At 62.3% G+C, this 26,904-nt stretch overlaps 1 protein-coding gene across 6 annotated transcripts; it reads right to left on the bottom strand.

Moving 5' to 3' along the window:
- Positions 1-320: 320 nt before the first annotated feature.
- Positions 321-26,695, bottom strand: PIK3R6 (phosphoinositide-3-kinase regulatory subunit 6). 6 transcript variants are annotated; one of them, XR_009115471.1, is made up of 21 exons: positions 22,778-22,863; positions 18,873-18,950; positions 16,083-16,166; positions 15,315-15,406; positions 14,672-14,740; positions 14,117-14,249; positions 13,255-13,324; positions 12,451-12,634; positions 11,383-11,524; positions 11,020-11,106; positions 9,451-9,871; positions 8,681-8,780; positions 8,027-8,143; positions 7,262-7,363; positions 5,050-5,140; positions 4,354-4,424; positions 3,645-3,735; positions 3,186-3,256; positions 2,024-2,136; positions 1,019-1,451; positions 321-965 (listed from the first exon to the last, which is right to left on the bottom strand). XR_009115471.1 is itself a non-coding variant. In XM_058038702.1 (20 exons), the coding sequence occupies exons 2-20, from the start codon at positions 18,883-18,885 to the stop codon at positions 1,295-1,297; spliced, it is 2,208 nt and encodes a 735-aa protein (XP_057894685.1). In that variant the 5' UTR covers positions 18,886-18,950; positions 26,524-26,695; the 3' UTR covers positions 962-1,294. The 6 variants fall into 6 exon arrangements, 5 of the variants coding, with proteins under 5 accessions (XP_057894685.1, XP_057894687.1, XP_057894683.1 ...); XM_058038702.1 differs by lacking the exon at positions 22,778-22,863 and adding an exon at positions 26,524-26,695 and having other exon boundaries at positions 962-1,451; XM_058038704.1 differs by having other exon boundaries at positions 962-1,451; positions 16,083-16,185.
- Between the last annotated feature and the right edge of the window lie 209 nt (positions 26,696-26,904).

The following is a 26,904-nucleotide window of genomic DNA, read 5'->3' as shown; positions in this document are numbered from 1 at the left end:
CGGGGATGTCCCGGTACCGGCACGGGGATGGCCCGGTACCGACACGGGGATGTCCCGGTACCGGCACGGGGATGTCCCGGCGTGTCCCCTCCCGCAGGTCCCGGGATGCTCGGGCAGGAGCGGCCACAGCGCTCATCCAGCCCCAGGGCCCCGCACAGGCCGGGGAGCGGCGGCCGCGGTTCCGCTGGGCTCGGAGGGGCCCTGCCCGGGGCTCGCCCTCCTCCCGGCCCGGGGGGACACGGACAGGAGCCACAGGAGCCGTGTGTATCCCAGCCATGTGCAAACACGCAACAACCACCAACGGCAGCTTCAGCTGGGGTTTGTCTTAATTTCTTTCAATTGGCACTGAAAGGATTGCACCCTCCGGTGCAAGTCATCCGTGACACCTATACAAATAATTTATCATCCATCTACATAAATTACAGCTGTACAGAACAAACTCTGGGCTCCAGCCCACACCCCAGCCCAGCTCCAAGCCTTTTGGCTTTCTGAGCCTTTTCTCTGTGCGTGCAAACCCCACAGGGAAGCCCTGAGGAGGCAGAGGGGTGCAGAGGGGTCGCCCCTTAAAGCCCACACGATCCCAAAAACAGCAGCTGCTCGTGCAGAGGTTTCCTGAGGTGCCCGAGAGCTCCTGCTGCTCCTCAGCTTCCATCGAGGCACAATGTTTGATGCCCCAGTCTGGCACAGAGCTTGTGAGGTGAAAAGCTGAGTCCTGCTGGGCTGTGAGACATCTCCAAAGGGAACATTGCTGCTGCCGGCTGCCCTGGGCTCCCCAGGACAGGCAACGCCACCTCCCACGGATCTGCCTTGTTCTTCCTGAATGGAGAGCTCCGAGCTTTTCCCTGACCTATGTAAAAGGTGAAAGCTCAGTCCTGTGGCATGGCTGTGCCCTTGGCATGGTCACACTGTCACAGGGCAGGGTTGTTCCTTTGGCAGGGGCATGGGGCCAGTGTCACACTGTCACACTGTCACAGGGCAGGGTTGTTCCTTTGGCAGAGGCATGGGGCCATTGTCACACTGTCACAGGGCAGGGCTGTGCCCTTGGCAGGGGCATGGGGCCAGTGTCACACTGTCACACTGTCACACGGTCACCAGCAGGGCTGTGTCCTTGGCAGGGGTTGTCAGCAATTGTCACACATGTCACAGGGCAGGGCTGTGCCCTCCGAGCCCATTCACGTCTGCTTTCCCCACCATTGCCATGTAAAGTCCCCCCTGGCGGCTTTCAGAGTTTTCTCTCCCCGTGTGCTCTGTGCTGGCCCCACATCGTAACCCGCAGCACCTTTTCCTGTCCCCTTCAGGGGATGACTCCTGCGAAAGTGTTGATGGGCAGCAGCAGAGACTTGGGCAGGTATTTCACCAGCCCCACGTCCTCTGTTTCCTCAGGGCTGCATTTCGTGGTCCTCGTCTTCTGCAGGCAGTAGCTGGGCTCGAGGCAGGGAGACACCTCCAGGCTGGAAGGGCACAGAGCACATTTCCCGTGATGGGATCTGTGAGCAAAGCCCAGCTCTGCCCCTGCAGCCACAGCTGCATTTGTGCTCTCCGCAGCTGGGGCTGGCTGCAGAGATGGGCTGCTGGTGTCAGTGTCTGACACACCCCGAGCTCCTGAGCTCAGTGAGGCTCAGGCATTCACAGTTTGTGTTGGCTGGGCCCTGAACCCTGAGCACAGCCCCTGTCCCTGCAGCTCCCCAGGCCATGGCCGCAGGGCTGGGTGCTCTCCCCCCCTGCCCCTGCTGGGGAGCCCGGGGGGATGCAGGCGGTGCAGAGAGCATCAGCATCCCGATACATTGATAGCTCAGATCTGAGCTCTGCTCGGCCCTGGCGGTGCCTGCTTTTCTCCTGCCTCAACGACAGCACCTTTTGTGTAAAGGACACATTATTCCTCACACCACGTCCCAAAACACAAATGTAGGAGAGCCCCTGTGTCCCTGCTGTCCCTGGAGAAGGAATGGGGCTTTGCCAGGGGTGGGGACCAGGGCTCCCTGACCGAGGGGAGGCAGGAGATGTGCAGAGCCAGGATTCTCACCCAATCACGTCCCTGTAGGTTCTCCTGCTGTCCTTGTCCAGCCGCACAGTGAAGGGTCTCTGCTCTGGGCTCCTGACCTTGATGCTGCGAGTTCTGAACCTGTGTGCCACAGCCTGCATGGGGACAGCAGGGACAGCCTGTGAGGGTGTCCCTGCCCTCCCTCGGCTATGTGCTGGTGTGACAGGGACAGACAATGGCATTGCTCTGGTTTTCTTCTTTAGCCTCAGATGTGACACAGAGAGAATCCTTTGTCTGGATTCGGAACCTGGCACTGACCAGCAGGGAGGGCACTGACCAGCAGGGATAGCACTGACCAGCAGGGATGGCAGTGACCAGCAGGGATGGCAGTGACCAGCAGGGATAGCAGTGACCAGCAGGGATAGCAGTGACCAGCAGGGATGGCAGTGACCAGCAGGGATGGCAGTGACCAGCAGGGATAGCAGTGACCAGCAGGGATAGCAGTGACCAGCAGGGATGAGAGTGACCAGCAGGGATGAGAATGACCAGCAGGGATAGCAGTGACCAGCAGGGATAGCACTGACCAGCAGGGATAGCAGTGACCAGCAGGGATAGCAGTGACCAGCAGGGATAGCAGTGACCAGCAGGGATGAGAGTGACCAGCAGGGATGAGAGTGACCAGCAGGGATAGCAGTGACCAGCAGGGATAGCAGTGACCAGCAGGGATGGCAGTGACCAGCAGGGATAGCAGTGACCAGCAGGGATGAGAGTGACCAGCAGGGATGAGAGTGACCAGCAGGGATGAGAATGACCAGCAGGGATGAGAGTGACCAGCAGGGATGAGAGTGACCAGCAGGGATGAGAGTGACCAGCAGGGATAGCAGTGACCAGCAGGGATGGCAGTGACCAGCAGGGATGGCAGTGACCAGCAGGGATGGCAGTGACCAGCAGGGATAGCAGTGACCAGCAGGGATGGCAGTGACCAGCAGGGATGAGAGTGACCAGCAGGGATAGCAGTGACCAGCAGGGATAGCAGTGACCAGCAGGGAGGGCACCCAGGGTGTCTGGAGCTTTGGCTCAAACATCCAGAGTTTTCCACAGAAAATAATTGCAGGGTGGCCCCAAATCCCTCTCCTCCCCACAGGGCTGCCCCTTTCCCTGCTGTTGAGGGGAGTCTGGCCCTGAGGATGCCACAGGTACTCACTGAGAACGAGCGTCCTGCCAAGTTGCTGGTCCTGATGATTTCAGTGACGGTCACGGTGAGGCAGCCCTGGCCTGGGACAGAAGCAGAGGTTGGGCTGGGGCCAGGGCACAGCCTCAGCTCAGCTCTGGGGGCCCTGCCCCACATTTGGGTGCACTATGGACACACAGGACTGCAGCAGACTCCAGGGACATGGGAATTGTGTGGGATCGTGCTCGGGGTGGAAAGCTGGCCCAGTGCTAAGGGGCAGCTGGAAGAGGAAGACTGGAGCAGAGGGAAGATGCTGGAATCCTGTCTGAGCCTCAGACACGTCATTCCTGAGAAAACCCCAACCAGACCGTGGGGACAGCAATATTCCTGTCACCGGTTCCACCCCAGAGCCCAGACACAGCTGGCACCAAGGGCCGTGGGCAGATTCACTGCCCTGAGCACCAGGAACCCCAGGAAGGAGGAAGAGCCCACCTGCAGCCTCCTCTGCAGGGAGGGCTTTCATCAGCAGGCCCGTGGAGCGCAGGGACAGCGCCAGCTCCTTCTGCCGCTCACTGAGCACGACCTGCGGGCAAGGGGAGAGCCCTGGCAGTGCCCTGGCAATGTCCTGGCAGCGCCCTGGCAGTGCCCTGGCAGTGCCCTGGCAATGTCCTGGCAGCGCCCTGGTAATGCTCTGGCAGTGCCCTGACAATCAATGCCCTGGCAGTGCTCTGGCAATCAATGCCCTGACAATGCCCTGGCAATCAGTGCTCTGGCAATCAATGCCCTGACAATGCCCTGGCAATCAGTGCCCTGGCAATCAGTGCCCTGGCAATCAATGCCCTGGCAATGCCCTGGCAATCAGTGCTCTGGCAATCAATGCCCTGGCAGTGCTCTGGCAATCAGTGCCCTGGCAATCAATGCCCTGGCAATCAATGCCCTGGCAATGCCCTGGCAATCAGTGCTCTGGCAATCAATGCCCTGGCAGTGCTCTGGCAATCAGTGCCCTGGCAATCAGTGCTCTGGCAGTGCCCTGGCAGGGCTGGGCACAGCCTGTCACAAGCACAGGGGAGCTCACAGGTCCAGCACAGCCCCCTGTCCTTGCCTGGACAGCAGTTCCAGCGGAAGGAGGGAGGGTCAGTGCCCTTTTAGGAGATGTGTGCCCTGCTGGAGCAGAGATTGGGGGTGCAGGGGCCCCACTCACCCTCCTGCAGGTCACTGTGAGGTCCATGCCAGGCCCATCCAGGGTGCTTTTCCTCTTGGTCGTGCTCAGCTCTGCCAGGAGGGAACCAGGTGGGGTTGGATCTCCCTCCTCTCACCTGTCTGTGCTCAGCAGAGCGGGATCCCCATTGGGCTGAGCCCCTCAGTGTCCCACCATGGCCTCCTGTCACACTCTGTCCCTTCTGTCCCTGTCTTGGCAGCTGGGGCTCTGTGCCAGTGGGACAGGCTCACTGCAGGCTCCGTGCCAGCCTCAGTGACAAACATCCCCTGGATTGGGCACCAGAGTGCACTGACAGAGAGGCTGAATGGCACTGCTGGAACTCAGTGTGGCACTGCTGGCACAGCCTCCAAGCACTCCTGCTCCATCCCTGGCAGCTGGAGGAGCTGAGTTTCTAACAGGAAAACATCTGGCTGTGAATCCCGGCTTGTTTCCTCAACTAAATCAGGGCTCAGGTCCAGCTCCTGAGTGCCCTGGAGCCGACCAGAGGCTCAGACTGCAAACCCTGGCTGGGCCAGGAGCCAGCGGCCACCAGGGCTCACATCAGCCTGATCTCCTGGTGGAGGTGCTCAGGGAGGCCTGGCCAGGAACAAGGAGCGCTGCCCACGGCCTGGAGCTCGGCAGGCTGAGGGGGCCCTGGGCATGGCAGGAGCCCTGTCCGGGCTGGTGGGACACACACACCTCTGTGGGAGGGGCTGTCCTGCACCTGGGTCAGCAGCTCCGTCAGGAACACGTCCTCAGCTGGCTCCTGGGCTGGGTCCTGGAACAGCACCTGGAAGAGAGGGACAGCCCTGAGAGACACACTCCTAGGAGGAACAGCCCTGACAGGAACAGCCCTGACAGGAACAGCCCTGAGAGACACAGCGCTGAGAGACACAGCGCTGAGAGACACAGCCCTGAGAGGAACAGCCCTGAGAGGAACAGCCCTGAGAGACACAGACCTGAGAGACACAGCCCTGAGAGGAACAGCCCTGAGAGATACAGCCCTGAGAGGAACAGCCCTGACAGGAACAGCCCTGAGAGACACAGCCCTGAGAGACACACTCCTAGGAGGAACATCCCTGAGAGGAACAGCCCTGAGAGACACAGCCCTGACAGGAACAGCCCTGAGAGGAACAGCCCTGAGAGACACAGCCCTGAGAGGAACAGCCCTGAGAGGAACAGCCCTGAGAGACACAGCCCTGAGAGATACAGCCATGACAGGAACAGCCCTGAGAGGAACAGCCCTGAGAGGAACAGCCCTGACAGGAACAGCCCTGAGAGGAATAACCCTGAGAGGAACAGCCCTGAGAGACACAGCCCTGAGAGACACAGCCCTGACAGGAACAGCCCTGACAGGAAGCTCATGAACATCTCAGGCATGTTCCTCCACATCCCTTACACGAACAGCCCTGAGGGACACATCCCTGACAGGAACATCCCTGAGAGACACAGCCCTGACAGGAACACCCCTGGTGACATCTCCTCTGTCACCCTGAGGTGTCACACGAGGCTTGTACCCCGGACAGCCTCTGCAGAGCAGCCCCGGGGGGCTGGGAGCTGACCATGGCGCTCAGGGTCCCTGTGGGGTGAGGAGCTGCCCTGGCTCTGTTTCCTCAGCTCCAGGAGGGTGGGGAGCCTTGCCAGAGGCACGGGGACCTGGCCAGCCCAGCCACGGGCAGTGTCCCCTGCCACTGGATGTCACTGTGCCCTCGGAGATGAGTCACTGCCATTGCCCAGGCCAGGTTGAGCCTCTGCTGAGCTTCAGGGGACGCTGCTCCTCTCTGACCCAAGCTCAGTGCCAGCTCACCCAAACCCTGGGGATTATTTCCCTTTCACGGGCCTGAACTGGGCAGGATGTGCAGAGCAGGTGCTGGAGATCCCGTCCCAGCCACTCTGCAATAGGTGCCACGGTGAGCAGATAAAAGGAGCTCTGTGCCTGAGCTTTGGAGGGGCTGCCAGAGGAGCAGGCAGGGAAGGGTTAATGTTGTATGCTCAAATTTAGCACTTTGCTCTCCTATCAAATGCCAGCCCTTGCTCTGATAGCACCTCAGAGCAAAGCTGGCAGGAAATCCATCAAAGGGTGCTGCAGGAAGCCCTGCAAAGCCCCTGCAGGTACAGGGGGTGCTGGCACAGCAGAGCCCTGCTCCCTGCCAGCACTCAGAGCAGCAGGAACAGGGCTCCTGAGCACCCCGAGCCCTGGCGGGGATTTCAAGGCTCCCTGTGCTGGGCTGAGATCCCCAAATGGCCCTGCCAGGGGCACTGGCTCAGCTGAGCTCCAGGGTCAGGGCTGGGGAATGGGGACCCAGGCTGGCATGTGCTGAGCTGAGCTCCAGGGTCAGGGCTGGGGAATGGGGATCAGGATCAGCTGAGCTGAGCTCCAGAGTCACAGGCTGGGGAATGGGGATCAGGCTGGGATCAGCTGAGCTGAGCTCCAGGGTCACAGACTGGGGAATGGGGATCAGGCTGGGATCAGGATCAGCTGAGCTCCAGGGTCATGGGCTGGGGAATGGGGATCAGGATCAGCTGAGCTGAGCTCCAGAGTCACAGGCTGGGGAATGGGGATCAGACTGGGATCAGCTGAGCTGAGCTCCAGGGTCACGGGCTGGGGAATGGGGATCAGGATCAGCTGAGCTGAGCTCCAGGGTCATGGGCTGGGGAATGGGGATCAGGATCAGCTGAGCTGAGCTCCAGGGTCACGGGCTGGGGAATGGGGATCAGGCTGGGATCTGCTGAGCTCCAGGGTCATGGGCTGGGGAATGGGGATCAGGATCAGCTGAGCTGAGCTCCAGGGTCACGGGCTGGGGAATGGGGATCAGGCTGGGATCTGCTGGCAGCCCCCTCTGGCTCTGCCCAGCTTAGCCAGCCCCTGCAGGGCGGCTGGAGGCCAGGCTGTGCCAGCTGTGCCACCCACCTTGACAGAGTGCACCTGGAAGCAGACGGGCTGCGTGCCCATGCGGGCGTAGTAGGCGATGACGTCGGTGAGGAACGGGTCGGTCACCAGGGCCCTGCTGGGCTGGGGGACAAACCACAGGCTGGCTCAGCCCTGCCACTTCTCAGAAACCCTGCCATGAGGCCTCACACCCTCCTGGGCACCGAGGGAGGGATGAGCTGTCCTCTGGCCCTGCCACTCACAGGGAGTGTGAGCTGCGCCCCCCTGGCAGCCCTTTCTATGTGGGCTGGCAGAGGTGGCTCAAACTGCCGGGAAATGACAGCTGGGGGGATTTCAGCACAAGGTTTCTTTCTTGAAATCTGCCATTTCCTGTCCCCTGATCAAAAAACCCCACCACAGCAAATGGCTTTTGTGGGCTGGGGCAGTGTCAGACACGGGCACCTCCTGGGGAGGGTTTGGAGGGGAAATCTCTGCCTGGGGATGGAGAGCCCTGCAGGGCCTGGAGAGGGTCTGGAGAGGAAATCTCTCTGGGGATGGAGAGCCCTGCAGGGCCTGGGGAGGGTCTGCAAGGGAAATCTCTCTGGGGTGGAGAGCCCTGCAGGGCCTGGGGAGGGTCTGGAGAGGAAATCTCTCTGGGGATGGAGAGCTCTGCAGGGCCTGGAGTGGGTTTGGAAAATGTCTGGGGATGGAGAGCCCTGCAGGGCCTGGAGAGGGTTTGCAAGTTTAATCTCCTTGGGGATGGAGAGCCCTGCAGGGCACAGAGCCCTCCCCAGGGGCTGCTCCTACCATGGTGGCCAGCTTGGGGATCATGTGGCCCAGGGTGTTGATGTTGCTCTCGTACCAGGGGTCAGCCCTGCCCAGGTACCCGGCCACCTCACACAGCTCCTCAGGGTCAGCGTGTTCCTGCGGGGAAATGCAGCTCACAGCCACAGCTCACAGCCACAGCCTGGGAGCCCGGACAGGCAGGAATTCCCAATCCCATCCTTGGACAGACAGGAATTCCCGATCCCTGCTCTCCCCACCCCCGGACAGGCAGGAATTCCCGATCCCACCCCCGGACAGGCAGGAATTCCCGATCCCACCCCCGGACAGGCAGGAATTCCCGATCCCTGCTCTCCCCACCCCCGGACAGACAGGAACTCCCGATCCCTGCTCTCCCCATCCCCGGACAGGCAGGAATTCCCGATCCCTGCTCTCCCCACCCCCGGACAGGCAGGAATTCCCGATCCCTGCTCTCCCCATCCCTGGACAGGCAGGAATTCCCGATCCCTGCTCTCCCCATCCCTGGACAGGCAGGAATTCCCGATCCCTGCTCTCCCAACCCCCGGACAGGCAGGAATTCCCGATCCCACCCCCGGACAGGCAGGAATTCCCGATCCCTGCTCTGCCCACCCCCGGACAGGCAGGAATTCCCGATCCCTGCTCTCCCCCGGCACTCACAGCAGCCGCCGAGGGTTGGGGCTGCCCCGGCACCACGGGGATGTGGTAGAACTGCAGGTCCAGCCGGGGCGTCAGGAACACTCGGCGGGCTTCTCGCTTCCTGAAACGCGAACGGAGATGTCCCGAGGGCAGGGGCACAAGGTGGCACCTGGGCACGGCTGGGCAGTGCCAGGACACGGCGGCTGCTCTGCCACCTGCGCCCCTCGCTGCCTCCTTCCCCGGGATGTGCCCTGGGCTCCCAGATCAAGCAGGGGGAGGTGATGGGGAAGAGTTTTTATCAGGGCCTGGTGTCCCTGTGCACCCAGCTCTGCTCCCAGGCTGCCCACATTGTCACCCACCCCAGCTGAGGACAGCCAGCTGGGAAACAGCTTCTCTGTGGGATTTTCCCCTTTGGCACAGGAAAACACCTTGCCTCGTTTGTTTCTCGTTTAACCCAGCCGCGGACAGAGGGGAGGACACGCTGTGTGCATCACCTGGGCCCCGAGAGCCGCCGGGGACAGCCGGGTGCGTTTGGGAGCTGCATAGGGGATCCGAGTCCGCCCCGGGCACCGCCGAGCCCAAGCCCCAGCCCCAGCCCCAGCCTGCCCCCAGCCCCCCGGCTGCTCCCACAGCCCCAGCCCCAGCCCCAGCACCTCGGCTGCTCCCACAGCCCCAGCCTGCCCCCAGCCCCAGCCCCCCGGCTGTTCCCACAGCCCCAGCCCGCCCCCAGCCCCCGGCTGCTCCCACAGCCCCAGCCCCGCTGCGCTGCCGTCCCCCCGAGCCCGCAGCACCTGAGCGAGTGGAAGGCTCGTGCCAGGCGGCCCAGGACGCGGTCGTCGCCCAGCAGCACCACGCGGGCGGTGCGCGGCCTCTGCAGCGGGGCCGCGGGCTCGGGGGGCGCCCCCGCCCTCCCGGGGCCCTTCCCGGGGCCCTTGCCGCCGCCGGCCTGCAGCAGGGCCGCGCTGTCCAGCGGGGACGGCTTCTTCTTGATGCCGCCCTTCCTGTGCAGCCGGGAGCGCTCGCACGGCTCCTCCGGCGCGGGCAGGTCGCGCTCGATGCCGCTGTCCGTGGACAGCACCGAGAAGCGGCTCTGGCCGCAGCAGCCGCAGCCCGGCAGCGGGTCCGGCATCTCCAGGGCCTCCAGCTCCTGCCCCGGGCACTCGGGCTCGCAGCTCTGCGACAGCGGCCGCAGGAACAGCACCAGCTCCTTCCCTGCGGGCACGGGGAGCCTGAGCGGGCACGGGGGCACAGGGGAGCCCAGGGGGCACAGCTTCCCTCCCCTCAGGGAACTTGCAGAGCTGAGAGCTCCGAGGGCAGCCAGTCCTCAGCCCCACCTCCCATTGAGAGAGCTCGGTGCTGCTCCAGCCCCAGAACCCCAGACTGGTTCGGGTTGGGGGGGACCTTGGAGATCATCCTCACTCCCAACCTTGCCATGACAGGGACCCCTTCCACCAGAGCAGGCTGCTCACAGCTCCGTCCAGCCTGGCCTTGGGCACTGCGGGGGCACCCACAGGTGCTCTGGGCACCGCCTGGGGCACCCAGAGATGCTCTGGGCACTGCTGGGGCACCCACAGGTGCTCTGGGAACTGCCAGGGGCACCCTCAGGTACTCTGGGCACTGCTGGGGCACCCACAGGTGCTCTGGGCACTGTCTGGGGCACCCACAGGTGCTCTGGGCACTGCTGAGGCACCCACAGGTGCTCTGGGCACTGCCTGGGGCACCCAGAGATGCTATGGGCACTGCCAGGGGCACCCAGAGGTGCTCTGGGCACTGCCAGGGGCACCCCACAGGTACCCTGGGCACTGCCGGGGCACCCTCAGGTACTCTGGGCACTGCCGGGGCACCCGGAGATGCTCTGGGCACTGCCAGGGGCACCCAGAGGTGCTCTGGGCACTGCCTGGGGCACCCAGAGATGCTCTGGGCACTGCCAGGGGCACCCCACAGGTACCCTGGGCACTGCCGGGGCACCCTCAGGTACTCTGGGCACTGCCGGGGCACCCGGAGATGCTCTGGGCACTGCCAGGGGCACCCAGAGGTGCTCTGGGCACTGCCTGGGGCACCCAGAGATGCTCTGGGCACTGCTGGGGCACCCACAGATGCTCAGGGCACTGCCAAGGGCACCCTCAGGTACTCTGGGCACTGCCTGGGGCACCCACAGGTGCTCTTGGCACCTCCTGTAGCAGCCCCAGCTCCTTCCCCCTCCTCACCCAGAAGGAGGCCTGGCGCAGGCAGACCCATCTCCACGAGCCTGGCCCTGGGACAGTGGTGCCCAAACTCCCTGCCCAAGGGTCAGGGCTCAGTGACCCCTGTGGGACAGGACCCCCAGGCTCAGACCCCCCCAGCAACCCCGGGGCACTCACAGAGCTGCTCATCCTCTGTCCACAGGTGGAAGCTGATGTTGGGGCTGGGCAGAGGGGTGCCCTGCAGCCCTTCCTGGGGATCATTCCCTGGGAAAACAAGGATGCTTGGGGCATTTCCCCACACAGGAACACGAGCCCCAGTGCTGAGCGCTGGCTGGGGCAGCCCTGGGGCTCTCCCAGCCCAGAGCTCCTGGGGTGAGGCCAGACGTGAGGCTGGGGGGCCCTGCTCTCACAGAGCCATCACTGAGCGTCTGCAGCAATGCTGGGAGGGAGAAATGGAAACTGGGCCACGGGCAGGAGTGACACAGGGACACAGGGGACACCAGGGCTCCCTGTCCCCTGGGAATGTCTGCCTGGGCTCACCTGCAGGAGAGGAGCCCATAAGGCTGTGGTAGATCCTCTCCAGCCGCGCCGTGTGCTGGCCCCGCTCTGAGCCCCCCTGGCTGCCCTCCACGGCCAACACCACCTGCTGGAACCAGTGCTCCAGGTCCCCCGGGGACAGGGCCTGTGGGGACAGGGGCTGTGAGCGCCTGGAAACGGGAATGGTCCTCGGCAGGACAGCGGGAGGGGCGGGGAGAGCAAAGGGGTCCTGCAGAGAGTGATCCCTGCAGGGAGAGCAAGGGAGTCCTGCAGAGAGTGATCCCTGCAGGGAGAGCAAATGGGTCCTGGAGAGAGTGATCCGTGCAGGGAGAGTGAATGGGCCCTGCAGAGAGTGATCCCTGCAGGGAGAGCAAAGGGGTCCTGCAGAGAGTGATCCCTGCAGCGAGAGTGAATGGGTCCTGCAGGAGAACAAACGGGTCCTGCAGAGAGTGATCCCTGCAGGGAGAGCAAGAGAGTCCTGCAGAGAGTGATCCCTGCAGGGACAACAAGTCCTGCAGAAAGTGATTCTTGGGGACACCAATGTCCTCCTGTCCCCAGCAGAGACGCTGGCTGTGCTGGCTGCTCACAGCTCCTTTGGGAGCAGCTTGGCAGCTGAAAGGCACCTGGGGCATCCTCAGCAGTGCTGGCACCTGGGGTGACCCTCGGGACATGGGGACAGCAGGCACACGAAGGTGACCTTGGAGGGGAAGTTGCTGAGAGCCCCTGCAGTTTCTGAGGCAGACTTTGGTGCCACTGCAGCCCCACAGCTCCTTCCAGGAGGGTTTGGAGAAAACTGACTGAAACCTTTCCCCTGAGAGGTTCCTGCAGTGCCCAGGACTCCCAGAGGAGTTGACAGAGGCTCTGACTCAGCTTTGCTGGGCAAAACCAGCACTGAGACTGAAGGTTCCACCTCTGGCTCTGCTGCTTTCCATCCGAAGGGTGTCTGAGCTCAGCTCTGGGGCTGCCACCAGCACTGGGGAGCTGGGGGTTTCTCCGCTTGCCAAAACGCCTTTTGCATCTCCAGGGTGTGCAGAGCAGGAGCAGGGAGCAGGGGAGGAGCTGCTGCAGTACCTGGAGGCGGGCCCGGAGGCCGGAGGTGTCGCAGGTGTCCCCCAGGGCCGCCTGCAGGGCGTGGGTGACCACGCAGCTCATGGAGCCCCGCGGGCTCTGCGACACCTGGGCAGCCTCGGTGTCCATGGCCAGAGCCCCGCAGATGGCTTCGGGCAGCAGCTCGGGGTCAGCAAAGATGAAAATCCTGCGCGGGAAAGGGGGAGATGCAGCCTCACATCAGAGACCCCAGGCTGGCAGGAGCAGCTCCCATCTCCCATCTCACTTCTTCCATTGTTGCTGCTCCCCTTCTCCACCCTGTGTGCCCCCCGAGGGCAGCTCCCTGCCTCCCAGAATAATCGGGACACAGCACAATGTGTCCCCCTGATGCAACCCCAGTGTCCCCAAGGCCACCAGGCTCAGCCCCAGGCTGTCTGCTCCAACCAGGAGTGCTGGGAAAGGATGGGGCTCCCTGAGAGACCCCGAAATGACAGCACAGCTCACCCCAGGGCAGCACTCCCCTCTCCTGGCAGGGGAAGGGGCACAGCCCACCCAGGGCAGCACTCACCTCTCATCAGGGGCAGCACTCACAGCCCATCCCAGGGCAGCACTCACAGCCCACCCCAGGGCTGCACTCCCCTCTCCTGGCAGGGGAAGGGGCACAGCCCACCCCAGGGCAGCATTCAGCTCTCATCAGGGGAAGGGGCACAGCCCACCCCAGGGCAGCACTCACAGCCCACCCCAGGGCAGCACTCCCCTCTCGTGGCAGGGCAAGGGGCACAGCCCACCCAGGGCAGCACTCAGAGCCCACCCCGGGGCTGCACTCACCTCTCGTGGCAGGGGAAGGCGGCGCTGTGCAGGCTCTGCTCGGAGATGACCATCCTTTGGTACAGGGTCCCTGCGAAGCACAGAGACACCCGGTAGGAGCAGCACAGCCCTGGGGCAGCCAGCCCGGGCTGCTCCCGGCTCCGCAGCCTGAGGAGGCTCTGCCAAGGCGGGGAACACCCGCTGAGCTCAGCTCGAACAGCCAAGAGCTGGGCCAGAGCTAAAAACAGCCCGCGACAAAGATAGCCCAGGCTCCCGAAAAAGAAACCCCCGTGTGTTGCGGGTGATTTCCTGTGTTTCCCTTCCTTTGTTTGGGGACATGTGAGGAGCACCACGGGACTCTGAATGAGGAGAGAGGCCCTGCCCTGCCCTGCCCTGCCCTGCCCTGCCCCGGCTGAGGCTCCATCCCTGGCCTGGCTCAGGGACAATCCCCCTGGGACCCCCGTGCTGCCCCAGGGGAGCCCTGCTGGAGATGCCTCCTGTGCACCCCGAGCCACCCCTGCACCCAAGCTCAGGGCACACAAAGGTGCCCCTTGGAGCCAAAGCAGAGCTGGGGCTGCTGTGGGGGGCTGAGGCTCCCCAGAATGGCACCAAAACTCCCCAGCAGGTTTCCCCTGGTTCCCTTCCCCCTCACAGGGTGTCTGCACCCTGCTCTGCTCTAAAGGATTGTTTGAAAGGCTCCGGTTAAAGAAAACCTGAACTGGAGGAGCTTTAATGAGAACAGAGCAAAAGAACACAAGGGAAAAAAAGAAACCAGGTGTCCTTGGGCTTGTTTTCTGCACGAGGCTTTTCCCTGCAGCCCCAGTGACACCTCAGTGCCCACGGGGCTGCTTTAGAGCTGATCAGCCCTGGCAGCCCCCCTTACCTGGGGCTGCCCTCTCCAGCTGCAGCCTGCTGGCATAGTCCAGCCCGATGGTGCAGAAGGGCTTGGGCAGGGTCAGCAGCCTCTTGCAGAAGTCATAAACCCTGGCACAGAGCTCGTCAGGGATGCAGGGAGCCTGCAGGGGAACAGGGAGGCGACAGGGAGGCGACAGGCAGTGACCCCTGAATCTGCCCCAGCACAGCCCCCGGGCTGGGAGGGCACCAAACTCACTGCACTGAATTCACTGTGGATTTAAATGCAAAACGTGGGGCAGAATCAGGCCCTGCAGGGGTTTGGGAGCCTCCAGCAATGCCCACTGGAGCCTGGGCACACGTTTGCTTTGCCAGGTTGTGGCTTCCTGCAGACACTGAAAGGCAGAGCCTGGCACTCGGTGTGCCACAGGGACATGGGAGCGCCCTCCCTGTGCCACAGGGACATGGGAGATGCCCAGCTGAGCCCGCCCGGGGCCATCCCAGGGCTCTGCTGGCTCTGAGTGGTTCCAGGTGGCCTCTCCTGTGCCCCGCTGTCCCCGGGTGCCGCCCCAGGCTGTCCCCTCACCTGGATCAAGGTGTACATCAGCGTGTGCAGCAGGGGGATGATGTAGTGCCGCAGGTCCCCTCGCTCTGCCTGTGGGAGCAGAGGCAGCGCGGGCACAGTCAGCTCACTGCGCTGGGCAGGGCAGCCCCAGAGCCCCCGCGTGGGCCAGGCTCTGGGGTGGCACTGTCCCCTCCTAGGGTGGCACTGTCCCCTCCTGGGGTGCCACTGTCCCCTCTCTGGTGTGGCACTGTCCCCTCCTGGGGTGGCGCTGTCCCCTCCCTGGGGTGGCGCTGTCCCCTCCCTGAGATGGCACTGTCCCCTCCCGGGGGTGGCGCTGTCCCCTCCTGGGGTGGCAATGTCCCCTCCTGGGGTGGCACTGTCCTCTCTCTGAGGTGGCACTGTCCCCTCTCTGGTGTGGCACTGTCCCCTCTCTGGGGTGGCACTGTCCCCTCTCTGAGGTGGCACTGTCCCCTCTCTGAGGTGGAACTGTCCCCTCTCTGAGGTGCCACTGTCCCCTCCTGGGGTGGCACTGTCCCCTCTCTGAGGTGGCACTGTCCCCTCCCTGGGGTGGCACTGTCCCCTCTCTGGGGTGGTACTGTCCCCTCTCTGAGGTGGCACTGTCCCTTCCTGGGGTGGCACTGTCCCCTCCTGGGGTGGCACTCACCCTCTCCAGCTCCTTCACCAGGATGCTGACCAGGACACCGCTGGTTCTGGGGTTCTGGTCCATTCTCTTGTGCAGGGTCCAGCGCAGCATTCCTGGGGGGGACAGACGGGGTGGGACTGCAAGGGTGACAGTCCCACAGGGTGACACGGGCTGGGCAGGGGTGACAGTCCCACAGGGTGACACGGGCTGGGCAGGGGTGACAGTCCCACAGGGTGACACGGGCTGGGCAGGGTGACGGTCCCACAGGGTGACACAGGGTGACAGACGCTGCTGGGGCACGGATGCAGCTGATGAGGGATTGGCCCCTCCCGCCGAGGGCTCGGCAGGGCGGGGGAGCGGAGTCGGTCCCCAGGTCCCCGAGGGCAGCGGCAGGAGCGGGGCTGGGACAGGAGGAGCTGGGGCAGGAGCGGGGCCGGGGCAGGAGCGGGGCCGGGGCAGGAGCGGGGCCGGGGCAGGAGGGGCCGGGGCAGGAGGGGCTGGGGCAGGAGGGGATGGGGCAGGAGGGGCCGGGGCAGGAGGGGCTGGGGCAGGAGCGGGGCTGGGACAGGAGCGGGGCCGGGGCAGGAGGGGATGGGGCAGGAGGGGCCGGGGCAGGAGGGGCCGGGGCAGGAGCGGGGCTGGGGCAGGAGCGGGGCCGGGGCAGGAGGGGCCGGGGCAGGAGGGGCAGGAGCGGGGCTGGAGCAGGAGGGGCCGGGGCAGGAGCGGGGCCGGGGCAGGAGGGGCCGGGGCAGGCGGTGCCCGCTGTGCCCGGGCAGGGGCAGTGCTCACCTCGGTCGCTCTGGCAGGACGGGTGGTGCCCGTCCAGCTCCCGCAGCAGCGCCCGCACCCGCCGCAGGATGTCCGACTCCAGCTCTGCAGGCAACAGCGACACCTGAGCAGGGACAGCACCCCCGGGGTGGGGACAGCCCGGACAGAGCCCGCACAGAGCCCTCCCCACGGCATCAGAGCCCTCCGAGCCCTCAGAGCTGTGATGGAAACTGCAGAGCTGTCCCTAGGGTTGCTGGAACGGGTCGGGAGGTGCCACAGAGTGCCACAGAGTGACCCAAAGTGGCACAGAGTGACCCAGAGTGCCACAGAGTGACCCAGAGTGGCACAGAGTGACCCAGAGTGCCATAGAGGGACCCAGAGTGCCACAGAGTGACAGAGTACTCCAGAAGCGCCACCCAGCCTGGGAGGTTCTGCCTGCCTGTCTCAGTCCAGCCTGTCTCACCCCCTGCCTTCCAGAGCTTCTCCTGGCAGCCTGCTCCTCTTTACAGGCTTGCAGAGGATAAAAAGCTGAACTTTCTCTTCATTGTATCACCTTAAACGTGATATCACTGCCTGATACATGTGGTTAATGAAATAACTGATTTCTTCATCCCATTCTGTGAGCGAGCACAGGCCCAGCCTGCAGCTCCCAGCTAGGCTGGCTGTGCTGAACTTGATGCCCCAAACTCCTGCAGGCTCTCTGTTAGATCCCTCAGCCGTCTTTCCAAGCAGGAAGAGTTAAACATTTGGCCATAATCTCACTTTTGGCTCACAGATGAGTGTGAACTGTTCAGAAATGCCCCTTTGGATGCAGGGAATGACTTTGGGGCTGTGTTGGGGCACAGCCCCAGGCTCAGGGCCAGCAGTGCCGCCCTGCTGAGGTCGGGTCTGTGTGTGCACAGGGAGCCCCATCCCTGCCACGGCACACAAACACTCCCAGGACTCTGCGTTTGTCTCGTTTAGGAGGTGTCATTGGAGAGATGTCTCAGAAGCTGCTCTGTCGATTTCATGTTTCTCTTTGCTGATTTATGACCAGAGATAGCTCAGGGATGCCACTTGTTCGGTTTCTCGGCTGTTTAGGTGGCCTGGAAAGGCCCGGGGTGGCCTTGGACAGCCCGGTGCTTCAAAGGACGAGGAGAGACTTCTGATCTTGTCTCGGTCTCGGTGTTTATTAATTGTTTATCTAAAAGATTTTCTTTCAGCCCGACAGAGGTCTGCACAGCAAGTCAGCCATGGGCACACTCTGCAACCCCTGGGGCGGTCACTTATCTTTATACCCGAAGTTACGTGTACAATATTTATAATTTTTCCCCAATACCTTCTACTCTTATTAACCGGTGCACTTCTAGTAATAACCAATCCCAAAGTGCCAACATCACCACAGAAGATGGAGGCCAAGAAGAAGAAGAAGAAGGACAGGACACGCCCCAATTCCTCCATCTTACTTCTTTAGACCCCCCTGTACAGAAATCCTAAACCCTGTGTTCTACACCTTAATTAACTTATCCCTTCACCATTCACCCCAGTGAAATCCTCCCATCCTCATACAGGTGTCGTCTCCTGTGTAGGATCAAAGTCCAGCCACCAGACACTTCTGGCAACATTCCAGGACTCCCGAGCCCCCCAAGGGTGGTCTCGGTCACTCTGCACCTTCATCCTGAGGTGCTGAGATCCCACACTGCTCTTTCCTCACCCTTGGTTTCCCCTCAGGGATTTTGGGAAGCTCCCCCATGTCCCTCTCCTGTTTATTGGTTTGGGAATTCCGCCTCAAAGGGCTGTTTGAAATGTGCTGCTCTTTTCCTTTGTGAGTGTTTGTAACCAGGGGAGGCTTTTCCTGAGCTCCGCTCTCAGCCCTGGCCTCCCCTGCTCATCAAAGCAGCCCCAGCGCTGAGGGTCCCTCGTGGGGCACAGCAAAGAGTCCGACCCAGCACAAACAAGAGGCACTTTGATCTAAAAACAGCAAAAAATAAACCCAGCAACAAAGAGCAGGGGCTTGGAAATGGAATAGAACCTTTCAGCATTGACATCCTGACCCTGAGAGATCAACAGCACCTCCGAAACAGCGTGAAAATGAAACATGGGGGGAATGGACTGGAATACACACACACCAAAAATAGTACTATGAAATAAAAAATAAAATATACTACTATAAAATAAAAAAACTTAAAATATACTACTATAAAATAAAAAACCCTAAAATATACTACTATAAAATTAAATAATAATAATAATAATTTTAAAACCTACTACTATAAAATAAAAAATAAATCATAATAAAATATATTACTATAAAATACAAAAGAATAATAATAGTAAAATATAATACTATAAAATAAAAATAATAAAATCTACTGCTATAAAAATATATATTATAATAAAATATACTACTATAAAATATAAAATAAAAATCATAATAAAATATACCGCTATAAAAATATATATATTATAATAAAATATACTACTATAAAATATAAAATAAAAATCATAATAAAACATACCACTATAAAATAAAAAAATTACTACAATAAAATAAAATAAAATAAAATAAAATAAAATAAAATAAAATAAAATAAAATAAAATAAAATAAAATAAAATAAAATATACTACTATAAAATTAACTACTTTAAAACTCAAATGTTTTGTCAGCTGGAGTGCCCCTGCCGTGCTCTGTGCTCATTTCCCACCTTCCAGCAGCACCTGGCAGCACGTTGGGCAGCACCAGGCGTTTGAACAGAGGACAGGGGTGTAAGGGGTGGCTGAGGAGGAATTGCCTGGCTCCCCCTCCCCGCCCCGGGCTCAGCATCACCCACCTGAGCTGTCCATGGCCGGGCCGGGCTGCAGCTCCTGGGGCACCAGCGCGGGGCTGCTCACGGCGCTGGGGCATGGCCCTGCAGGGAACGGCAACAGCGGGCACAGGTGGGTGCAGAGCGGGCACAGGGTCAACCGGGGGAGCACCAAGGGGCCGGGACCCCCTGGGACCCCGTGGAAACCCCTGGGACACCCTGGGACCCCATGGGACCCCGTGGGAGCAGGACAGAGCCCGAGGGGAGCACAGGCGGTGTTTGGGGGAGAATCCCCAGCTCGGGGCTGCTGGCACTGCCAGTCCCGGGGCTGGAGCTGCTGGGTGGGCACGGCGCTCCCTGGAGCTGAGAGACGCCCGGAGCTGTGAGACCCCCTGAGCTGAGAGACGCCCGGAGCTGGGAGACCCCCAGAGCTGTGAGACCCCCGGAGCCGTGAGACCCCCGGGGCTGTGAGACCCCCGGAGCTGTGAGACCCCCGGAGCCGTGAGACCCCCGGAGCTGAGAGACCCCCGGGGCTGTGAGACCCCCGGAGCTGAGAGACCCCCGGAGCTGAGAGACCCCCGGGGCTCGGAGACCCCCGGAGCTGGGAGCCCCTCGGAACTGGGGGTTCCCTCGGAGCTCGGAGCTCGGCTACCCCCGGAGCTCAGAGACCCCCGGAGCCCCCCGGAGCTCGGACCCTCACTCCCTCGCTGCCCCGGCTCCTCTGGGCGCTGCCGGAGGAAGCAGCCGCTCGCTGAGAGCGCCCAAGGCGGCGGTGGCTCCCCACATCCGCATCCTCCTGGCGCTGCGGGGGCGGGCGCTGCCGGCCTCCCACAGCTTCCAAATTTAGCCAAGAGCAACGTGAGCCCGAGAAACTCCGCTCCCCGCTTCACCTGGCCGCCCCAAAGGGCTCCTTCTGCTCCCCGGCAGCAGAGAGCAGCTGAGGCTGAACCCTCAGTGCACGGCTTGCTCCCCGTGCTTGGGTGTGCCGGCAAAATCCAACAGAAAGAGATCCAACAGGTCCCCAGCAGGCTCCGAACCAGTCACGCTGACAGGCAGGAGTTGTGGGAGAGGAGGAGGAGAGGACAGGCACAGAAATAGGCTCTGAGGAGCTCCGGGGTCAGGCAGGGTCCTGCCAGCTCCAGCCACTGCTTCTCCCTGGCCAGCACCAGCACAGGAACTCAAACGAGCAGAAATTCCCCCGTTTCATGGGGATGTTCCTGACCAACACGGGAACCCAAAGGAGCAGAAATTCCCCCGTTTCATGGGGATGTTCCTGACCAACACGGGAACCCAAAGGAGCAGAAATTCCCTCTTTTCCCTGGGAATGTTTCTGAGCAGCACAGGAATACAAATGAGCAGAAATTCCCTCTTTTCCCTGGGAATGTTTCTGAGCAGCACAGGAATACAAATGAGCAGAAATTCCCTCTTTTCCCTGTGAATGTTTCTGACCAGCACAGGAACCCAAACAAGCAGAAATTCCCCTTTTACCTGGGAATATTTCTGACCAGCAAAAGAACCCAAACTAGTAGAAATTCCCCCTTTTCCCTGGATGTTCCCTGCCTGCTGCACTCCCCAGGGTGGGGGCACAGCCCCTCAGCCTGCTGTGCCCATTGCAGACCCAGCAGGGCAGCAGGGATGATGCCAGCCCACAGGAAGGGCTCTGGGCCCCTGAGCCCCTCTCCAGCCATCCTCTGTGTGTGCCTCAGCCCTCCTGAGAGCATCTCTGACCCCAGGAATGGGAGCTGTCCCCAATTCTGGGCACGGACCCTGCGCTGGTCCCAGCCCCTTTCCCTGGAGCCCCTCCCTGCTCCAGGAAGGCTGGGAAGGTTCCCTGGCCCACACCAGGAGGGCTCTGTGCCCTCTATCCCCTCATTCCCCTCATTCCCCTCGTCCCCTGCAGCAGGCACGAGGCAGAGCTCATCCATCCCCGGGTGTTCTGCTGTCTGCCAGCTCAGCAAGACTGGAGCCTTCTCTGCATTCATCCCACTTCTCTGCAGAGCTGCAAATCTCTGCTTCCTCCCTGCAATTCCTAAAATACCCATGGCATCAGCTGGATTTTATTCCTTTTGCAGGGAAAAAAAATGAAAAAGGAAGGGCAAGAAGAAGAAGAGTTGCAATTCTGCTTTCAGGCCTCAATAATCCTGAGATTCATGGGACAAAACCCCCAAATTACCCCAAAGCTGCCTCCCCCAAGAGTTTGGGGCAGTTTTGGGGAACACCTGGCTCTAGTCTTAAAAATGCAGGACTTGGCAGTGAAAATGCAGCTCTCCTTGGACCCTGGCAGATAAATCCATGAGTTAAAGGGAATTGCAGGGTGAAAGGGAACTCTCCTGTTGCAAACTGACCTGGCTGAGCACAAGGTGCTGAGCACCCCACAAAGCCTCCTCAGCCCCAGCAGCCCAGGGTCAGAGCAGTTCCTACCAGAGCTCCACCTCAGCCCAGCTAATCCCATTTTGGGAAGCTCTGTCCCATTTTGGGATCCTCCAGCCTCTGCCTCCTCTCACCTCTCCATACTCCCCCTGCTCATCCCACTGAGGCTCCTTCCTCCCAAGCAGGGATCCCATTTACCGGGCCCAGGAGTGCACAAGGAAATTGTCACCTCCTCCAGGGCTGTCCCTTCCCTAATCCTTATGGGCAGGGGGAACACTGAGACACCACCCTGAATGGTGGGGACACCACCCCTGTGCTGGGGACAGCACCCTGAATGCTGGGGACACCACCCTGAATGGTGGGGACACCACCCCAGGGCTGGGGACACCCCCAGCTCCCTCTCCCTTCTCTTGGGCTGATCACGAGCACCAAAGGCGCTGTCACCAGGTGGGTTCCAGCAGCTCCAACATCGCCCTGGTGGCCTTTGGGCGTTTCTGGAGGGTCCTGGGCAGCAGCAGGGACAGCCAGCAGGTCACTGTCCCCACGGGGTCATGCTCTGTGTCCTGCAGGGAGGAGGATCTACCCAGCCCTGGGCTCATCCCTGCAGGAGAGCACAGCCCTGTCCCACTAAGGGACATCTCCAGCCATGGCAGGGGCTGGAGCTCAGCCTTGGGGAGCCCTCGGGGTGGGACTGAAACCCCCCTGAGGGATGGGGACCTGTCCCTGCAGGGGAGCCACTCCAGCCCCACCGTGGTGACTCAGGCTGCCCCCTGGAAATGTGGGCTGGCTCCCAAAAACCTCCTTGTCTGTGTCACCATCAACACTCGGAAATCACTAAACCCCAACCACCCCCGGCCAGGTGAAACACAGAAATAGAGAGGCACGGAAATAGCTGAAGAGAGGCAGAAATAGCTGAAGCCACGGAAGAAAACCCAAACCCTTGGGTGTTGAGAGCTGGGCCGGCAGCAGCGAGGCTGCCCTGGGAAGCTCCAGCACGCCCGGGACCCTGTCCCCTCTCCCGCACACCCCAAATGCCGTACCTGGGGCCGGGCTGGTCCCCGTCGCCCTCCCCGCCTGCCCAGGGCCAGCGCAGCCCCAGCAGGACGCGGAGCACGCCCCGAGCTCTGTCCCGTTCTATTTATCCGCTCCAAAGGCGCCTCCCCACGCCTCCCGCAGCCCGTGTTTAGTTACCAACTCACCGCCCGGGCACGCTGAGCTTTATCCCGGGGCTGTTTGGCAGCGCAGGGACAGGGGCTGAGAAAGCCGCGCCTCGCACGGGCACAGAGCGGCTCTGACCCTCCCAGCCCACCTCAGCCCTCTCCTCGGCACACCTCAGCGCCTTCCCAAAGCACCCCAGCCCCTTCCCGGCACACCTCAGCCCCTCTCAGCCCACCTCAGCCCTCTCCTCGGCACACCTCAGCGCCTTCCCAAAGCACCCCAGCCCCTTCCCGGCACACCTCAGCCCACCTCAGCCCACCTCAGCCCTCTCCTCGGCACACCTCAGCGCCTTCCCAATGCACCCCAGCCCCTTCCCGGCACACCTCGGTCCCCTCTCAGCCCACCTCAGCCCTGCCCGCCGCCCCGTTCCCAGCCGGGGGGCGTCGCACCGGTACCATCGGCAGCGGCTCCAGCTCCGGCGCGTCCTGCGGGGGCCGCGGGCAGCGCTCAGCCCGGTCCCACCGGACCCGCGTGGGCTCGGCGGCGTCACGGCACGGCAGCTGGGCTGGGACAGCCCCGGCCCGCCCCCCGTGCCGCCCTCCCGCGCTCCTGCGGGCCAGGCTGGCCCTGAGAGCGGCGGCACAGCCGGGCCCGGTACCGCCCTGCCCGGGATGGCTCCGGGAACCGACACGGCTGGAACGGGGTGGGGTGGGGTGGGATCCATGGGATGGGGATGGGGATGGGATGGGATGGGATGGGATCCATGGGATGGGATGGGATGGGATGGGATGGGATGGGATGGGATGGGATGGGATGGGATGGGATGGGATGGGATGGGATGGGATGGGATGGGATGGGATGGGGTGGGATGGGATGGGATGGGATGGGATGGGATGGGATGGGATGGGATCCATGGGATGGGGATGGGGATGGGATGGGATGGGATCAGGAGGGGGATGTGGCAGCTGAAGGGCCGTGTCCCCCAAGCCGCGCTGGGGATCTGACATCGCATCCTCTGAGCTGCACCAAACTGCAGCTGGCAGCTCCTGAACGCTGAGAAACGGCTCCAGCAGCATCCTTGATCCCTTAACTCCTTACATCCCTCACACCCTCAGCCCTGGAGCTGCAGGGGACCCCAGCAGAGGCAGATGTCCCATTTGTCCCCTCCTCTCAAAGCCTGTCTGTGCAGCATGTTCTGCTTCTGAGCAAAACTTTGGCTACGAAACCCAAGCCCCATAGAAAGATGCCCTGGCCCCTTCCTGGCCCCCTTGGTCTCGCTGCTGGAGTGGACAGAGCTGCAGGAGCGCTGGCAGTGCCACACTGGGGCACTGGGGCCCAGCCTGAGCCCCTCCTGCTCTCATGGCCAGATTTAACTGCAGCCCTGGCAGGGCCCTGCTCCCACCAGCTCGCAGATGGAAGCAGATGCTCTCCCTCGGGCTCTCACTGCCAAGGAAGAGGATCTGGAGCCCAGACTCGGCTTTCCAGCACCTCCTTGGGGCTCCATTTGCCTGCTGGCTGCTGGGGGAGGCTCAGCCCTGCCAGAGCGTCCTGCCCATGGAAGGGGAAGCACTGCTGGCTCCTGGGGCCAGCTCAGGGATGAAACTGCAGTGCACTGGCCCTGCAGGGAGTGCTCACAGCCCCAGCTCTGCACGGGCCCCCAGCCTTGGCTGGAGCTGTGCAAGTGCAGCAGCTTCCTGGACACCAGCGGCTGTTTGGAGACTTCCTTGCCAACGTCACATTTCATTCTTCCCAAGGAAAGAAAAGAGTTTTCCGGAAACAGCAGCTTTTTAGATTTAGCATCTCTTTCCATCCCCGGAGTCGGCTTTGGAAAAACAATCACAGGGGAAAAATAGGTGTGATCTGAGAGCCACTGGCAGGACTGTGCTCACAAACAGCCCGGCAAGCACCTGAGGGGGAATTAAAGGCAGGGAGAGCTCGGGGTACACATGGCAGCACACCTGAGAGGGGCCAGGCTGCTTTCCTGGGCTGGGAGGGGCTGCGGGTGGCACGGCTGATCCCAGCCTCCCTCAGAGCCATCCCCTCCTTTGGACAGGGCTGACGCCAGCACTGGGACAGTCCTGCCCCGTCACACTCTCTGTGCAGGATCCCCGTGCCCGGCTCCGTGCAGGGTCACAGCACTGCCCTCTCCATTCCCCAGCCCCGGCTGGCAGCTGCCCTCAGGTGGCCACGGTGGGGGTGACCTGGGAGGGCACAGAGGAACGGCCTGGTGACAGGAGGAGGGTGCCCAGAGTGAGCCCAGCATGCTGTGCATGGCACCCAGCCCCGTGCGCCCGGCCTGGGGGGGCTCTCCTGGCAGCCTGGGGACACGGAGGGATGTGACAGCTGCGGGCAGGGAGGGCACAGAGAAACCCTTAGCAAGGAAGGGATGAGAGTTTAGGGTTGCACCAGGATAACGGGGCCAAAAAGGGGATTTAATTACAGGGCACGGGCACCAACAGCCCCCTCGGCTTTCATTGAGCTCCCCAAAACTCCAGCCTGGCCTGAAGAAGCACAGCACCCTGCTCCTCAATCACACCTGGCTCAGAACAGATCCCGGAGCAGCTCCCTGCCCCTCAATCATCCCCGGCCTCAATCAAACCCTGCCCAGCACAGACCTGCAGCGCCTCTCTGCTCGCACAGCTCCCGTGGGAAGGAGCAGCGTCCCGAGCGGGCGGCTGGCCGCTCCGAGCAGCCCGGGGTGCCGAGGGCGCACTCGGGCGGAGCACAAAGCCCAGACTCGGCTCACGGGCGTTCGCTCGCAGCTCGGCCCGAGCCCGCAGATTTTTGTTTCCTTTCTGGCCGGGGCCGCGCTCTGCGCTCGTTATCGCCGCTGCCATCGCTCTTTATTGCCCTGACACCGCTGCTCGGCCCCCGGGGACAGCCCGGGCAGCCACGGGACTGCGCACACAGCCGGTGCCAGCGTGGGCATCGCCGTGCCAGCATGGGCATCACCGTGCCAGCACGGGCATCACCGTGCCAGCATGGGCATCGTCCCCGGGCAGCCGGGCCAACACGGCCAGCACGGCCCCGGGCACGGGCAGCGGGCACAGGGAGCCCAGGGTGGCACTGGGCAGGTGACCGTCCCTGGCAGCAGAGCAGAACAAAGCTGAGCAGCGCGGGGTGGCACCGCAACAGCCCCCGGCGGCATGGGGGGGAGCTCACACACACACTCACTCACACTTACGCACACTCACACTCACACACACTCACACACAAACACACACACAAACACACACATACACACACTCACACACACACACACACACACACACACTCACACACTCACACACACACTCACTCACTCACACACTTACACTCACTCACACACACTCACACTCACACACACACTCACACACACACACACACACATACACACACTCACACACACACACACACACACACACTCACACACACACACACACACTCACACTCACACACACACACTCACACACACTCACACACACACTCACACACACACACACACACTCACACACACACTCACACTCACACACACTCACACTCACACTCACACTCACACATTCACTCACCCAGCCGGGCCGGGCCGTGCGGGGCTGTCCCGGGGCCGGAGCAGCGACCCCAACCCAAACCCGCCCGGTGCCCACTCCGGGCCGGGGGCAGCACAGACCCCGCGCTCCTGCCCGGGCCAGGCTCCAGGGCCAGCCCGTGCCCTCAGGATGCCCCCGGCTGGCAGGGCAGCGGGCACCCCTGCTCCTCCAGCAGCACCGCGGCTCCGTCCCCTCGTCCTTCCCGAGAAAACGAACGGCTCTGCCCCCGCCGTGCCCTCCAGGTTCTGGCAGCCGTGGCATCCAGCGCTTGGTGCCAGTCCCAAGAACCCAGTTCTGGTGCCAGTCCCCAAACATCCAGCGCTGGGTCCCAGTTCCCAGACGAACATCCAGCGCTTGGTGCCAGTCCCAAGCACCCAGCACTCAGTACCAGTCCCAGACATCCAGTGCCGGTGCCAGTCCCCAAACACTCGGTGCTCAGTTCCAATCCCCAAACACCCAGCGCTGGTGCCAGTCCCAGACAGAGCCCTGGGCAGTGCCGGAGCGGCCCCGAGGGCAGCGGGGCACGGCCGAGGCTTGGCCCCAGCGCTCCCCGGGGCACCGCTCCCTCCCTCCGGGGCTCTCACCTTGCTCAGGCCGGGCTCGGGGGGCGCAGGCAGCCGCAGCCCCCCCTCAATCCAGCGTGGGGGGCACAGCGGGGTCCCGCAGGGGACATGGGGATGGGCGCGGGTGGCGGCGGAGCCCCGGCGGCTCCCGGGCTCGGCAGCCGCTTCAAAGCGTGCGGGGCCGGAGGGGAAGCGCGGAGTTATTTCGAGACAACTTCCTCTTTGGCGGAGCGCGGCCGCGGTGACGGAGCCGTCCCCGAGCGCCTCTCGCTGCCCCCGAGCGCCTCTCGCTGCCCCGGCGCTCCCCGGGCGGGCAGCAGCGAGCGGGGCTCAGCCCTGCCCTGGGCGCGGTCCGCTCGCAGCGCTCGGGCTGCCCAGGGATGAGTGTGAGAGCCTGGCACC

Source organism: Melospiza georgiana, chromosome 21, assembly GCF_028018845.1.
Source record: "Melospiza georgiana isolate bMelGeo1 chromosome 21, bMelGeo1.pri, whole genome shotgun sequence".
Taxonomy (NCBI): Eukaryota; Metazoa; Chordata; class Aves; order Passeriformes; family Passerellidae; genus Melospiza; species Melospiza georgiana.
The sequence above is the reverse complement of the archived record's forward strand: the minus strand, read 5'-3'. Positions and strand labels throughout refer to the sequence as shown.

Coding starts and splice junctions, on each gene's coding strand:
- PIK3R6 (XM_058038702.1), bottom strand. Junction 11,525..12,450: donor GCCTCCGGGCCCGCCTCCAG/GTACTGCAGCAG, acceptor CTGTCCCCACAG/GCCCTGTCCCCGGGGGACCT. Junction 7,364..8,026: donor TCCCCAAGCTGGCCACCATG/GTAGGAGCAGCC, acceptor TTTGTCCCCCAG/CCCAGCAGGGCCCTGGTGAC.